Source organism: Palaemon carinicauda, chromosome 14, assembly GCF_036898095.1.
Source record: "Palaemon carinicauda isolate YSFRI2023 chromosome 14, ASM3689809v2, whole genome shotgun sequence".
NCBI lineage: Eukaryota > Metazoa > Arthropoda > Malacostraca > Decapoda > Palaemonidae > Palaemon > Palaemon carinicauda.
Genome location: NC_090738.1, coordinates 122747316 through 122762309, shown reverse-complemented (window position 1 = coordinate 122762309; position 14994 = coordinate 122747316). Strand labels below are relative to the sequence as shown.

Sequence of the window (14994 nt, the reverse complement as noted above, 5' to 3'; positions counted from 1 at the left end):
CTGCCGAGACTGAAAGGCGCATTCTTCCCGCAAATACTGTACACGAAGAACTCTGCTATTGTTGGAATAGTGGCACCAACCACAGAAAACTCGCCACTTTGCCTGGTAGACCCCTGCGGATGACCTACGCAGGTGTCCAGACATCCTGTTTGCAACTTGTTGCGAAAATCCTCTCTCAGTGAGGAGGTGATGGATAGTCTCCAGGCGTGAAGTCGAAGCGAAGCTACGGCTTTGTGAAAGATGTTGGCGTGTGGTTGTTTGAGTAGCTCGTGTCGCGGAGGGAGTTTTCTCGAAAGCTCCGTTAGGAGTTGCAGAAGGTCTGCAAACCATTCCGTGTGATGCCATAGCGGAGCTATAAGGGTCATCAAGAGATTGACCGATATTCTGGTCTTGTTGAGCACCCTCCTCATCAGACAGAACGGGGGAAAGGCGTACACGTCGGTGTTGTCCCACCGTTGTTGGAAGGCTCTTGCCAGAGTGCCTTGGGATCCAGGACTGGGGAGCAGTACAGCAGGGGCTTGAAGTTCAGCGCTATAGTGAACAGACCCACAGTCGGGGAAACCCACGAAGTCAGGACTTTGTTGGATACTAGATGATCCAAAGACCACCCGGTACTCACTATCTGAGACGCTCTGCTCAGACTGTCGGCGAGCACAATCCTCTTACCTGGAATGAAGCGAGCCGATAGTGGAATCGAGTGGACTTCGGTCCATCTCAGTATCTCAACTACGAGATGGGATAGCTGCTCTGAAAAGGTACCTTCTTGCTTGATGATGTAAGCCACTACTGTGGTGTTGTCGCTCATCACCACCAGAGTGACCCGCCAGGTATTGTCGGAACTGTTGAAGGAATACGGCCTTCATTTCTTGCAGATTTAAATGGAGGCACTTTTCTGATTCTGACCATAGGCCTGAGGTCCTGTGGTACAGAACGTGGACAACCCCCTTTCTTTGAGGCGTCCAAAAACAGCATTAAATCTGGGGAAAGGACGAGAAGATCCACTCATCTTCGTAGGTTCTCGTCTGTCACCCACCACTGGCGGACCGTCTGTTCCGCAGGACCCATAGGGATCCTGACGTCCCGGGAAATCACAGCCTTGATTCCCCTGGGACCCGAGCCGCCACTGGAGATCTCTTCCTGAGGCAACCGTTGGGAACTAGACGAGCTAAGGATGAAAGGTGACCGAGAAGACGTAACCAGGATTGGGTTGGAAGCTCTTCTTGTCTGAGGAAAGGGCTTGCTACCCCTCTTAGCCTTGCTATCCTGTCGTCTGATGGGAAGGCTTAGTGGAGATTGGTGTCTATAATCATGCCTTTGTGAACCAGTCTTTGAGTGAGAAGCAGAGAGGACTTCTCGAGATTTACCATGATCCCCAGATCCTGGCAAAGTCCTAGAAGTTTGTTTCGGTGTCGAAGAAGGGATGACTCCGAGTCTGCTAGGATCCGGCAGTCATCCAGTAAATGGAGGAGACGGATGCCGATCCTGTGTGCCCACGATGATATTAGGATGAACACTTCTGGTGAAACCCTGTGGTGCTGTAGAGAGACCGAAACACAGCACCTTGAACTGGTACCCCTTGTGGTCTAGGCTGAATACTAAGTACTTCCTTGAAGACGGACTGACTGGTATCTGGAAGTACCTGTCCTTCAGATCCAGTATACACCTGAAGTCATGCGGCTTCATTGCAAGACTGACCGTGTTTGCGCTCTCCATGCTGAACGGAGTTTGCTTTAATCTGGACCTCTGCCCTAAAGGCCTGCCCCCTTGCTGATCCCATGGCAAGGGAGCTAAATGACACCGGATTTGTCCTCAGGGGAGGTAGAGATGTTGTGAACGGGACGCGATATCCCCGAATGATCACGGAAATCGTCCAGGAATCGGCCCCGAGTTGCTGCCACCTGTCTGCGCAACATTGTAGGGATCCCCCCACTGGCGGACATGCAGGGGGACTGCCAATCCTAGTGTTTGCAGCCTCGGCTGCTCCCTCTAGGATTCTTCCCTCCCCTGGAGGACTTCTTGCCTTACTTGTCCTTGACCAGAAAGGGCTTAGACCCCACTGTCTTCACTACCGTTGTCTTGGTGGGACGTAGTTGCTGGGGTGCTGGAGGTTTAAAGGGCTTAAATGTCAAAGCCCTATGTAGGAGGGAGTCTTGTGACTTCCTCCACCTCTCAGCAGCCTGCTTCACATCCTTAGGCTCAAACAGGTTTGTTCCCATAACAGAAGAATGTCTGAGCCTGTAGATTTTGGTGCTAGGGACCTCCCGGTATTGTCTTGGAGTCCTTCGACTCCCTCCTGGGAGGGATGCAGGACTCCAACAACGACGGAGGCAGGCTCTTCTCCACCCTTATTCGAGAAGACTTTGCCGCGCGAGGTGGGGTTTCCCTCAATGGTGTGATGGGGGAATGTCTCACCTCACGTGACTCTCCTGAGGACAGGAAATCTTCGTCCGAAGGGGAGGGAGAAAAGTCTGAGGGGGGAGGGTGCCTGCCTCGAAGACTTACGAGGAGACAGCTTCGTCCTCGGAGAAGTTACCGCGTCCAAAACTCCTCTTTTCCTCTTCAGGGGAGTGGATGCAGCCAAGGATTTGTGGCCCAACTCAGAGAGAACAGGCTTGAAAGCCTGTGCTACCGCTCTGATCAGAGCCCCAAACCAAGGCTGCCGGCTGATGGCTGCGGTGTCAGACACTCCCCCTGGAGGGGAGGAACCCCAGGGAGGAACTCCAAAGAGGAACCCCGAAGGAATAACATAAAATAAGAATTAAGTATACGCCCTCCTTCCCCAGAGGGTATCCACGGGAGAAGGGGGGCGGAGTAACTGTGATAAAAACAGAATTATAACGGAATTATAATTATCTAAATCATCTAAGAATATACACTAATAGTGAGAACCACTGACCCCCGAAGGGAAGTGTTCCCCACGGAGAAGCTGAGAAGTTAAAATAAAATTAGATTTCACTAAAACTAATTGAGACAAACAACGAAAAAGCAACCTAACCCCGCAACGGGAAAGGAGCTATCGTAATAGTACGTAGTTGTGGTAAGGGTGAACGACCTCGAGTAGAGAGAGACCGTAGTCAATCTAAAAAAACGCCACCTTCCCTTCGCTGCGAATCCAAGTTTCCCGTAGGAAAAGAGGCAAAGCGAAGATAATAGATGAATGAAGAGAGTCCAGGCGATGACGATTCCCCTGCGGCGGCCGAGTTAACGGATATAAGCCGACGGGAAGCCCAATGGACCAGAGAGGGAGAGGTCGTTCCCCACGAAGTGGAACTGTGGTGGCCTTGCACAAGCAAGTGTCGTTGTCGTACATCACACACACAGCACAAACACTGAAAAGAAAACTTACTACATTTCGATACACAAATATATACATAAACATTAAGAATGTTTATATCTATATTATAAGTATAAGAAAAAGTAAGCAAAAAGACAAAAAGCATTAATGGCTGTCAAAGAGGCGAGAGTGATAGCGGACACGTCCGACTACCACCCGAGCCAAGAGCAAAGTGAGCTAAATCACAGGTGTGTGTGAAGGGGGGGGGGGGGGGTTAGCAAGCTACCCTCACTAATCCCCGCTAGCGGTGGGGTAGTAAACCTTCGTTAAAATTCTAATGGCTCATCATTTCAGCTACGCCGAAAGTAATTACCCATATTAAATAGCATGGTTTGTATTTCAGTTACGGAACAACTGACTTCTCTTATACAAATACATTAATAATATTAGGCCTCAATTTTGTGTGAAAGCACAGGACACTTATCTTCTGATGTCCCTAAGTCAGAAGAGCTAAAAACATATGCTTATGTATGAAAACCTCCAAGTAACTGTTTTTCTCATTCTTTTCCATAAATTATCATTAATCAGCAAGGAAAAAGAAATTGGGATACAGTACTATAAGCACGACTCTTTAAAAAGTTGGGTTTGTGTGAAATGATTTGCTAAAAGAACAGTTTTATTTCTATGAGCTCACCTGGGGTTCAAATAGCTTCTTACTCAAACGAATTTAATTGTAGATATTTACCTTAAAATTACAGATTTTATATTTTCACTCACTTCAATAGCCTTACACTCCTAGTCCCTAAAATTTAAAACTTCCCATGTTCTCTCACTTCAATAGCCATACCACCCTAGTCTCGAAATTGTATATATAGGGAAGTATATGGCAATGAACAAGGATTGGGTATGCCTTTTCAGTTTACTCTTCGTTAGTTATCGCGATGCATGGATGTCTTTTCACTCAAAGAATACAAATATGGAAAATTTAAAAATTAATTTGCATTTCCCTAGCTATAAAAACCCAAGTCCTTTGAAATTGTGAATATTTTAAGTACAGCGGGAGAGGCCACAGAAATCGTTAAAGTAGTAGTTAACAACAAGATGTGAGTGCAAGTGGGGCTACTAAATGACTCTTGTTTGTATTGCTAGAAAAAATATAAATTATTTTCAAAATATTTTCCTTATTCCTAAGTGAATACAAATCTTTCATCCTTTAAAATAGGGAAACACACTTATTGGTGATAGGAAGTCCCTTAGAACTAAACTGGTCGATTCTTTTTCTTCCCTGGATTATGCCTGTCTACCTAGTCTCACCAAGATGCAACTATATGTCTGTACTTGTGCGGTTGAAATCTAAAGTGAAGAGCCCTAATAGGAGAGTGGGCAGGGCTAAAGATTTCAACAGACGTTTCAGTTCTGAAGAAGACATTCTTCAATTTACAGGACAAAAGGTTCCTCCCTAGTTCCTTAGTTAGGTTCATTATTATCATCACCTACGCCTATTGACGCATTAGGACTCGGTTAGTTTTCGCTAGTCGTCTCTATCTTGAGCTTTTAAAACAATACTTCACCATTTATCATCTACTTCATGCTTCATAGTCCTCAACCACATAGGCCTGGGTCTTCCAACTCTTCAAGTGCCTTGTGGAGCCCAATTGAAAGTTTGGTGAACTAATCTCTCCTGGGGAGTGCGAAGAGCATGCCCATACCATCTCCATCTACCCCTCACCTTGATCTCATCCACATATGGTACTCGAGTAATCTCTCTTATAGTTTCATTTCTAATCCTGTTCTGCCATTTAACTCCCAATATTCCTCTTAGGGCTTTGTTCTCAAATCTACATAATCTGGTTGATATTATCTTATTGTTATACCACGATTCATGTACAGTTAGAATCAAAAGTCCGAAGACACTCAGGGGAAATCTTCCGTCAGATGTCTCTGGTGTCCCCGTGACAAAATAGATAAAGGCTTTCTCTTCTTACTACTACGAGGAAATGGGCGGAGCTTTCTTCAACCTTAGCGGATGAATACAAGACTTACAAATTCTGTTGCCATATTTCTTACTATAGTATCATTTGACAGCTCGACTATCTACTATAAAACACAGCACAGCACAGCTCACACACACACACACACACACACACACACACACACACACACACATATATATATATATATATATATATATATATATATATATATATATATATATATATATGTGTGTATATATAATTATATTATCATTTATATCATTTCGTGGACGGTGCTCAGTAGATACTTTCAAGGAAAGGGTTGTTGGCATGGGATGAGAATTTCCCCCTTCCCCGCGCCTTTCCGACAGTGGCTGAGGGTATACGATTATAGGAAGTCATTTCTCTGTTAATGTGTAGAGATAGGTTAAATGAAAATTCTCTATACAGCTTGTAAAATATTCTATTTCTATCGTTGGCTAAATCTTATATGATGGAGGTTAATGTTCTAGTAAATATTTCAGATGTAATTCATTATTACTTAATTTGTAGTAGCAGTACAAGAAATTAGCTACTATTATAGTAAGGTTAATTATCATTGAAAATAGATAATAACTATAGCGATGACCGCATATCACATTCATAATAATCAAAGTTTAGTTTACTGAGTCGAAAATACCTTTAGTCTAGGTAAATGAAACCACTATTACATTCTGGCAAAACCTTAGAGATTTTTTTTTATTGACAAATCATTAAAAATGACTGCATAGTCTCAGAACTACGTAATTTTCCAAAATATTGTCATGAAATTAAGATATGCCCCTTTGCCAATAATGTATCCTCTATTCTGCTGGCGAAAAAATACATGCGCAGATAGCAAAAGCACAAAAGGAATCCTTAAGCTAACACCTTGACTGTAAACTATCATTGTGTAAATACTAGGAGTTCTATGTTAATGAAATTACTTAGCTTGGCGACCATGCTGACTTCTTGCGCTTCTATATTAAAGGATTGGCTGCCTGTATCAAATGAATAGGCCCCAAATGTATAGTCGTAATTTGCATGGGCATAACGAATGATTTGCAAGACTTAGTATTCCTAAATGTCATAGGTGGAAATTTCAACAAGATTTTTCCATCCCTTGAATTCTTTTTTTTTGGGGGGGGGGTAATGCTCATCACACCGTTTCTTGAAATTTTACCATTGTTTTATGAAAATATCACGTGTTTGGATTTTCCTCCAAAATGCCACGATAGTTTTAAATATGTCGGTTCTTTTGTCATGGATTGCTACTTAAATCGTTAAGCTTGTTCTGGACTACCTATTCCACCAAGTTATCCGCCTGACCATCAGCAACAATGAAGCAGAGTTTACCTGTGAGGATTGAGACAGTAAGGAACCAAGATTCCATACAACACCGTTTCAGCTCAGTGGTAAGTAGGCTAGAGCTTGAATTTTCAATTCTGTTCAAAGAATTATTTACTTTATGAAATATTACCATAATTTTTGACATGTTATTTAGATTGCCTTTTTAAAGTTATGAAATGCTTTATTTCCATACATACCTCCAGCAATCACAGATTTATTCCATTTTACTCTTGCATTTTGTATATGTCGTTAATCTAGTTTCAGGTATCATGGCTGCGCCAAGGGCAAACTCTCCTGAAGTCTTAACTAATCGTGCAAGGATTATTGCCTTATGGGAATGTAATTTGCCGATCAATGTAATTTGTCAACGTACTGGATTTCATCGCTCTACCATCCATAAATGGATTAAACGATGGCAAGAGGAAGGGACCATAAAGACCAGAGTCCGTATTGGAAGACCAAAAGCGACCACTCCTCAAGAAGACGAAGCCATTATAGCAGCATCGCAAGCAAGTCCATTTACTTCGGCCGTTCAAATAACGAGAGATCTTCAACTTGGGTGCAGTACCCATACAACAAGACGCCGTCTCCATTCACGTAACATTCAGTGTTACGTGCCAGCAAGGAAGGAATTTTTGAGCCCTGCTGCAAAAGAATATAGAATGGGATTTGCCCTACAGTATTCAGTGGAGGATGCCACATTTTGGCAGAGTGTAATTTTCACTGATGAGAAATGTTTTTCATCAGTGAAACAGGTATGGTTTTCAGATGTTTACCCTACTTGGGAACCGTCCCGCATCTGAATTTTAGTTCCTCGTACTAGTTAACCCTTCAGGGAGATTATAAAATGTTCCTTACTTCACTCAAAGTTCAAGATATGCATCCTTTAATTAACCATTCAAGAACTCTATATATAGATTGCGTTCCATAAAGACTACCAAGATTTTTAAGTTATAAACTGTGTACTTAGATCATGTTTTTGCAAAGCAGACTATTTATACATTGTATAATAGTAAGCAATATAACTTTTCTCTTAAAATTTCAATTTAAATGCCTTTATGACGTGTCAACATGCAACGTATTTTATATATTCTATTTTTTATTAAAGGTAGAAATAAGTCCAATATGAATTTTGTTAACACCATAGACTATGCAATATATTGAAAGGATTTTAGAAACAACTTCGTCATAAACAACTTTTTTTTTCCTATTTCCTGTAACCCTTCCAAACATAACAGACAAAATTGTTTAAATGTCTTATTATTTCTAATTACGTATGAAACAGGGGAACAGGTATTGCTGGAGGGTCCGTAACTCTCGCTATGACAAAGACAATATTGTAGAGACCAGAAGAAGTGGTCGAGTTAGCACAGCCTTGTGGGGCTGGATGTGGGCGTTTGGACCGGGTGAGTTACTTCAAATTGATGGGCGCTTAACGAGCGAGAAATATATATCTATACTTGAAGCCCTCGTTCGGAGTGTTCGAGCAATGGCCATACCAGCTCCCCAAACTATCAAGGTATTATTTAAGAAGGGAAGGGGGGAAGAAAAGGGAGAAAACACTTTAAGGGTAAGGATAGGAAAAGAATAAAAAAATTTGAAATTGGAAATTCACATTTCATGTATATATTTCTTGAGGGGCTCTCCTATGCTGATGTTTTTGATTAATTTATTTTGTTTGTTTTGCTCTTTCAAGCCATAACGGCAGAGAGGACAAGCACAAAGGACAGGCTTTGGACACTATAATCTCACCCCTTATAGCAACTTAATTTCTTAATTATTCATTAACATTATTTTTTTTCAGATTGATTGTTTATCAAAAACTTTTAATCTGATTTCTTCCAGGTTGTCCAGGACAGAAGCCCTATACATACAAGTATGAGGGTGAGAGAATGGTGTCGTCTGCATCCCGAGGTTGAGTTTTTGGACTGGCCGACTAAAGGATGCGACATTAACCCCATAGAAAACTTATGGGGTATCATGGTTCAGGAGTGGGACATCAGACAAGAGCCAACAAAGGAAGCAGTAGAAGCCCATGCAGTCGAGGTTTGGGAAGGCATTCGCCGTCGACCGAACATATGTTTCAATCTTGTAGAGTCTATGCCAAGGAGGCTCAATAATGTCATTGATGTAAACGGGGGTTGGACAAAATATTAAAGTGAAAGTATGTTAAAACAAAATTTTTGACTGTCCCTTTTTATCACTGAATCACGCAGCCGAGTGATTTTTTTTTTTATTTATTTATTTTTTTTCTGAGTCTTATGTTTTTCTTACTTTAGTTTTTATTTTCTAAGCTTCTTCCTCACTCCCTTGACTGATTGGGTTAGCTCTTCATCCTTTTACAAGTGTGATCCTTTCAATAATTATTTATTAATATATTCGTTAAAAATTCTCATTTTCAACCAAGAGATGACCTTCCCGCTCAAGAGCCTGGCTTCGGCCGTCAATATTAGCAACTGGCTTCTTGCTATCACCTCAGAAAAGAAATTAGCCCGAGCGGGGCCGCATGAAACGCCTTCATTTGATAATTATAACCTGGAACTGTTCGACATTTGTGTGAATCAAATACAAGGTATTCTTCAGCTGGATTCAGAAATAAGTCATTTAAAGCACTGTATTTCATTTACCTGCATATAATATACTCCATCTTTAAAATCTGCACCGAAAAAAAAAACCACGATGAATTGTAAATCGTGGTTCCGCGAATTAAAAGTCTTCTTCAGCTTTATTTCTGTAATTTCTATCTATAACTTGAAATTATTCCAGTTTATGAATATCTTCATGATAACATTATAAATAATATTGGTTGGCATTAAATAAAAGAGCATTAATGCAATGATCATATTAATTGGCAAAAACCTGTGGTAAGAAATCTAAAGGACATGATGTAAGTAACTTGAAGAACGTTTCGCTGGGAAAATTTAGGTATAAGTAATAATTCTACCAAATAACCACGTTAGGGCATCATTAAATTGTCAAGCGACTTTAAAGCTCTTGTGATAAGGATTGAATTAGCAAAGTAGCAAAGAATTTACTGCCTATGTATAAGATTTATATACAAATGATAATGCTAACTGTTCTTGAGCAAGAACATCGACAATAATACGGCAAAGCGTATGAAAAAGAAAATGTATGAAAATAGAAGAATAATTGGTCTAGGATCTAAATATTGAGATGACACAGCTCGATTAATATAACTGACTTGGGAAGTATTTTACAGTAGAGGATCGTAGTGTTTTACAAAATACTGTGATTCATGGATATCGACAGTATGACAAGTCCTTAGCAATAACTATAGCATTTAAAGTAATACTGATGTAGTCTGTTGGAAGCATGATATCGTTTTCATTAGAAAACTTGCATAATCATGCAATACGAAATGAGTTTAAATGGTGAAGTAATATATATTTAAAAGTAAGCTGAAAAAAAATCGACTCTCTCTCTCTCTCTCTCTCTCTCAATGACTTGGGGACTGATATAATTTAATTTATTAAGTGTTTCCTTATAAATATTTTAGAGTATCGAACTATACATGAAACTAAGTGTATTCCTTATAAATATTTTAGAGTATCGAACTATACATGAAACTAAAGAAATATTGACTTGAATGAGACTCCTATCGAAATGATCTGATAGGGTATTTCTACTTGCTTATTGGGATATATATATATATATATATATATATATATATATATATATAACGCCCACATATTTGTGTGTTGTATGTTTTATTGTAGATAGTCGAGTTGTCAAATGATACTATAGTAAGAAATATGGCAACTAGATTTGTAAGCTTTGTATTCATCCGCTGAGGTTGAAGAAAGCTCCGCCCATTTCCTCGAAGTAGTAAGAAGAGAAAGCCTTTATGTATTTTGTCACGGGGACACTAGAGACATCTGACGGAAGATTTCCCTTGACTGTCTTCGGACTTTTGATTCTAACTGTACATACAGTAACACTGATCCCACTAAACTGATATATAGCCGGATTTTTATATGTAATTTCAAGCAATTTTATTTGCAAATTTTACTTAACCTGGCCACTGTCTGATTTGCCTTTTTTCAATCTTCCATTAAACCCAAGTTATAAAGATCCTGTATTAAAGATCATAGTTCCTAAATATTTAAATGACTCCACCTTATTAAACCTTTCTCCTTCCAATGATATTTCATCTTCCACTGCATATTCCATTCTCATCATCTGTCTTTTTTCTGTTTATCTTGAGCCCAACCTCATGTGATATTTCATGCATTCTGGTAAGCAAGCTTTGCAAGTCCTGTGGTGTTCTGCTAATAAGAACAGCGTCATCAGCATACTCTAGGACAGCTAATTTTGTTATCAATCTAGTCCAATACTTCTCCACCATCCCCAACTGTTCTATGCACTACAAAACCCATGAGGAGGATAAACAATATAGGTGACAACATATTCCCTTGGAGTATTTAACTGTTCACTGGAATTTTGTATGGCAGGACTCCACTAAAATTAACTTTGTATTTGCTATGCTCATGAGCAGACTTGATTAAATTTACATATTTGACAGAAGCTCCATAATAACGCAGAACTCTCCAAAAAATTGGCCAGTGCGCATTTTCAAAGGCTTTTTTATAGACAACAAAAGTCATCAAAAGTGGATTTCTATATTCCATACATTGTCTTAAAATAAAAATTTGGTCAGTACAACTACCTTTTCTAAATTTTGCTTGTTCATCTCTCAGCTTTTCATCAATCTTTTTCTCTAGTCTCTTTAGAATGAGCATACTATATATTTTCCTGACTACTGACGTAAAGGCGATGCCTCTGGAATTATTGCAATCAGTCAGATCTTTTTCAGACACCTTCACCAACACTCCCAGCTCCCATTCATCAGGCTTTGCCTCTTCACGCCACATTCTACAAAATAACCTTGCGAGTAATCTAGGAGGCTAAATCAGTATCACCTCAGCAGTTATTCCATACAGTAGTATCCAGGGGCTTTTCATCTCGAGTTTTTTAATGATAGCTTCGACTACAAACACACTGAATTAATTCATGGGCACATCAAGGTCTTCCTCAGCTTTTGGTATATCAATCAAATTATTCCCTTCATATCTACTATTCATGACCTCACTAAAGTATTCCATCCAATGTTGCCTTCCTTCATCTACTGTTGTTATAACAGATCTATGTCTCTTTTTGAGGGGTATACGATTCTCCTTAGCTCCAGTAGAAATATAATTAATAATTATATTAGTAATTCTGACACCATAGCCACTCCCTGAATTCATAGCTTTGTCAGCCCTATCTGCTTTCCTGTCTAAATATTCTCTCCAGTCATTCCTGACTTTTCTATCACCTCAGTAACAATACTGGAATACTTAGTATCCTTGTCTTGTGATTTTCAGTTCTTTCTCAAAAACTTTCAATTATCTATTTCTATCTTCTCTTTATAATATCCCAAGTATCATTTGATACCCATGGTTTTCTCCGTGTAACTGCATGTCCAAAAACTTCACTACCAGCTGACTGATGTGTTCTTAATATCCTATCATTCTTCATTAATTGTTTGCTCTTCATCTCTTAAAGTCTCTAAGACTGCAAATCAGTTCCTAAATTCAATTGCAAAGGTTTCTTTGCTCATCCTCTAGAAGCTTGATTTTATCAAACCTAGGTATTCTATCTACATTTCTGTTGTGCGCTTTTAGTTTTAATTTCAGTGTGGCAATAAGGAGCTGGTGATCACTACCAATATCTGCACCTCTATAGCTTCTTACATTTCTCAGAGTCCTCATTCTCTTTTTATCAATGGCTATGTGATCTATTTGATTTTTGTAATTGTCACATGGTGAATGAATGAATGAATGAATGATTTAAAGTTTTCAGGCATCCTGACATCTAAGGTCATTGTCACATGGTGAAGTCCATGTATATTTGTGGATGTCCTTGTGCTGGAAAAGAGTACATCCAATAATGAGATTGTTTGTTGAACAAAAACCTATAAAATGTGCCCCATTATGTAGGTTACCATGATGAAATGGTCTGCTAGAAAAAAAAAATCCTTACTGTATATGAATGACGCAGATATAAAGGAGACCCATAAAAATGACCAAAAATTCCTGAAAGTTGGTGCACTGCCTTTGTTCCACTTCTGATCAAGTCCCTGTTATCTACTGACAAATATAGAGTAGTTCTGGAACTCACAGGTCCAAAAAATAACATGAATGTCATATACCCTAGGTCATGCCATCAATGAAGATATAATCACACTTTACTGAACTGATTACAGGGTAAGAATCTGGGATACTGACAGCCACGAACAGTTAGGAAGTTGCATTTCTAAGAACTTGATCCTAAAATGTCCCTGTGTACCAGAAGACAAATTTCCTTGCAGAAACTATTCGAGAGTAATTTCTGGCCATGGTAATCTGGTAAGGTTGGACACTCAGTATCATCAGTTGAAGATAGCATTTATTTTACATCAATTCTCATATAAGCCTACATCTCTAGGAAGAAGGGGAAAGTGAAGAATCTTTTCCCATTTCTTGATTTTGGCTTCTGGATTGAGTTTCTGTAATAATATGAAAGCTAGGAGCCAGTAAAGCAGACCAGCAGGAGGGGTAACTCCCTGGTATCTATAGCAATAGTCCTGCCAAAATCCGGTTAGGATACAGGAATGCCTACTTTTCCTGACAAAATTATAGTAATCTCATTTATATTAAAATTGTAGGGAACACCATAGTGAAAATTACTGCCAACCGATTGGTTGACAGAATACGTGCGTAAAAAGTCATTTTAAGCAATTCCGCTACTTTTGCCTCCAAGACATTAGAAAATATTGTGAACTAAGGATAATTATGATTGGTTTGTTTGTCAGGAAACAGAAATAAAAATGAATATCAACCTACCCTTGACTGATAATCATCCTCATGAATATAAGTAAAGATTCTTTTCTTCCATGCCTTTTTCTTCTTCAGTTTGTTAGCCTGAGCATGCCAGTCTTTGTATTTTGAGTTATTTGCATAAAAGGATCGACTGTACTCTTGAACTTCACTCGCACTGCGGAAAGAACAAAATAGATCACTGTTTATAAAGTGGTTTTCTTCTTTATACAAAATTATGCTGCTGCCTCCGATGCCTTAGATGACCGCGGAGGTAGCATTAGTAGGGGATTCAGCATTATGAAGCTTCATCTGTGGTGGATAATGTGGGAGGTGGGCTGTGGCACCCTAGCAGTACCAGCTGAACTTGGTTGAGTCCCTTGTTAGGCTGGAGGAACGTAGAGAGTAGAGGTCCCCTTTTTTTGTTTTTGTTTCATTTGTTGATGTCGGCTACCCCCCAAAATTAGGGGAAGTGCCTTGGTATATGTATGTATGTATGTACAAAATTAAATACTAAATTACAATTCAAAATCAAGCTAAGTAAAACAGACAATAAACAGGTAAAATAGCCTGTTATACAACCTCAATATTTTCTGCTGCCACCCTATAAGCTGCTGTTGTTTATTTGATCTATCTGAAGATGATGCAGAGAAGGTAGATAGAGGGATGAAATTGCTAAGAGTAAGATCTCCTCCAGCTGTTCCTTCAACAGCTCTTGGGGAGGCATCCACTAGCTGAGTTCCTGTCAACTGCTGAAGAATGACCCTATAAAAATAAGATACATTAGAAATTTCATACAATTTTGAATGTTGCAATATCTTTGATGCCAATAACAACTGCAGCATTCAAATCTTTACAAAAAAGGTTATCCTGTATTTGCACTGTATGTAGTTAAAACTGTACTTACTGTATTAAACATAACTCAATTTTCTAGAAGTAACAGGAAATATTACTTTATATAACTCATTCCTATTTCCTGATTAGGCAATACTGTACTACGATACATTGTACACTAATTTATATGTCCAAGTTAACAGCTATTTATTATCTGTATCCCAATATGGTATCCATCACTTTGTCAACATACAAAAGAGTATATCTTGAACATAAAAACATAATCTCATACTACAGTAGTAGACACCTTGTACAGTACAAAAATAGCCAAGTCTTCAAATTACTGAAATAACATTGAATTTAAGTTTTTAAACCAACCAAATTTCTCACCTAATTTTCAAATTTTTAATGTCTTCCTTTGTGAAGTAAAAGGAACAGCTATCACTTCTAGGTTCCATTTTGCACTTCAATTTTCTAAGCACAGTAAGTTACTGTTGCAGGAACTGACTCTGGTAACCAAGGCCACTAACATAGCTTGTACAGTTTATGTAGTAAATAAACTTCCATTCACACCAAAACTACAGGACAACAAGCTAAGATATCTTCTTTCTTCTTTATTCTTCTTGGATATCACTTTATGGATACTGCTCAGCATAATCACAATGGATATGTCACTGGGCAAAACCAA

At 39.2% G+C, this 14994-nt stretch overlaps 1 protein-coding gene across 1 annotated transcript in view; it reads right to left on the bottom strand.

The window, feature by feature from the left end:
* The window catches only part of LOC137653717 (tectonic-like complex member MKS1), a 92234-nt gene extending 77240 nt beyond the window's left edge, over positions 1-14994 (bottom strand). The window contains exons 1-3 of the mRNA XM_068387317.1: positions 14697-14994; positions 14055-14237; positions 13500-13650 (exon numbers count right to left, since the gene is read on the bottom strand). Of these exons, the coding sequence (XP_068243418.1) occupies positions 13500-13650; positions 14055-14237; positions 14697-14764 (402 nt within the window). The 5' untranslated portion in view covers positions 14765-14994. The remainder of the gene's footprint in view (positions 1-13499; positions 13651-14054; positions 14238-14696) is intronic.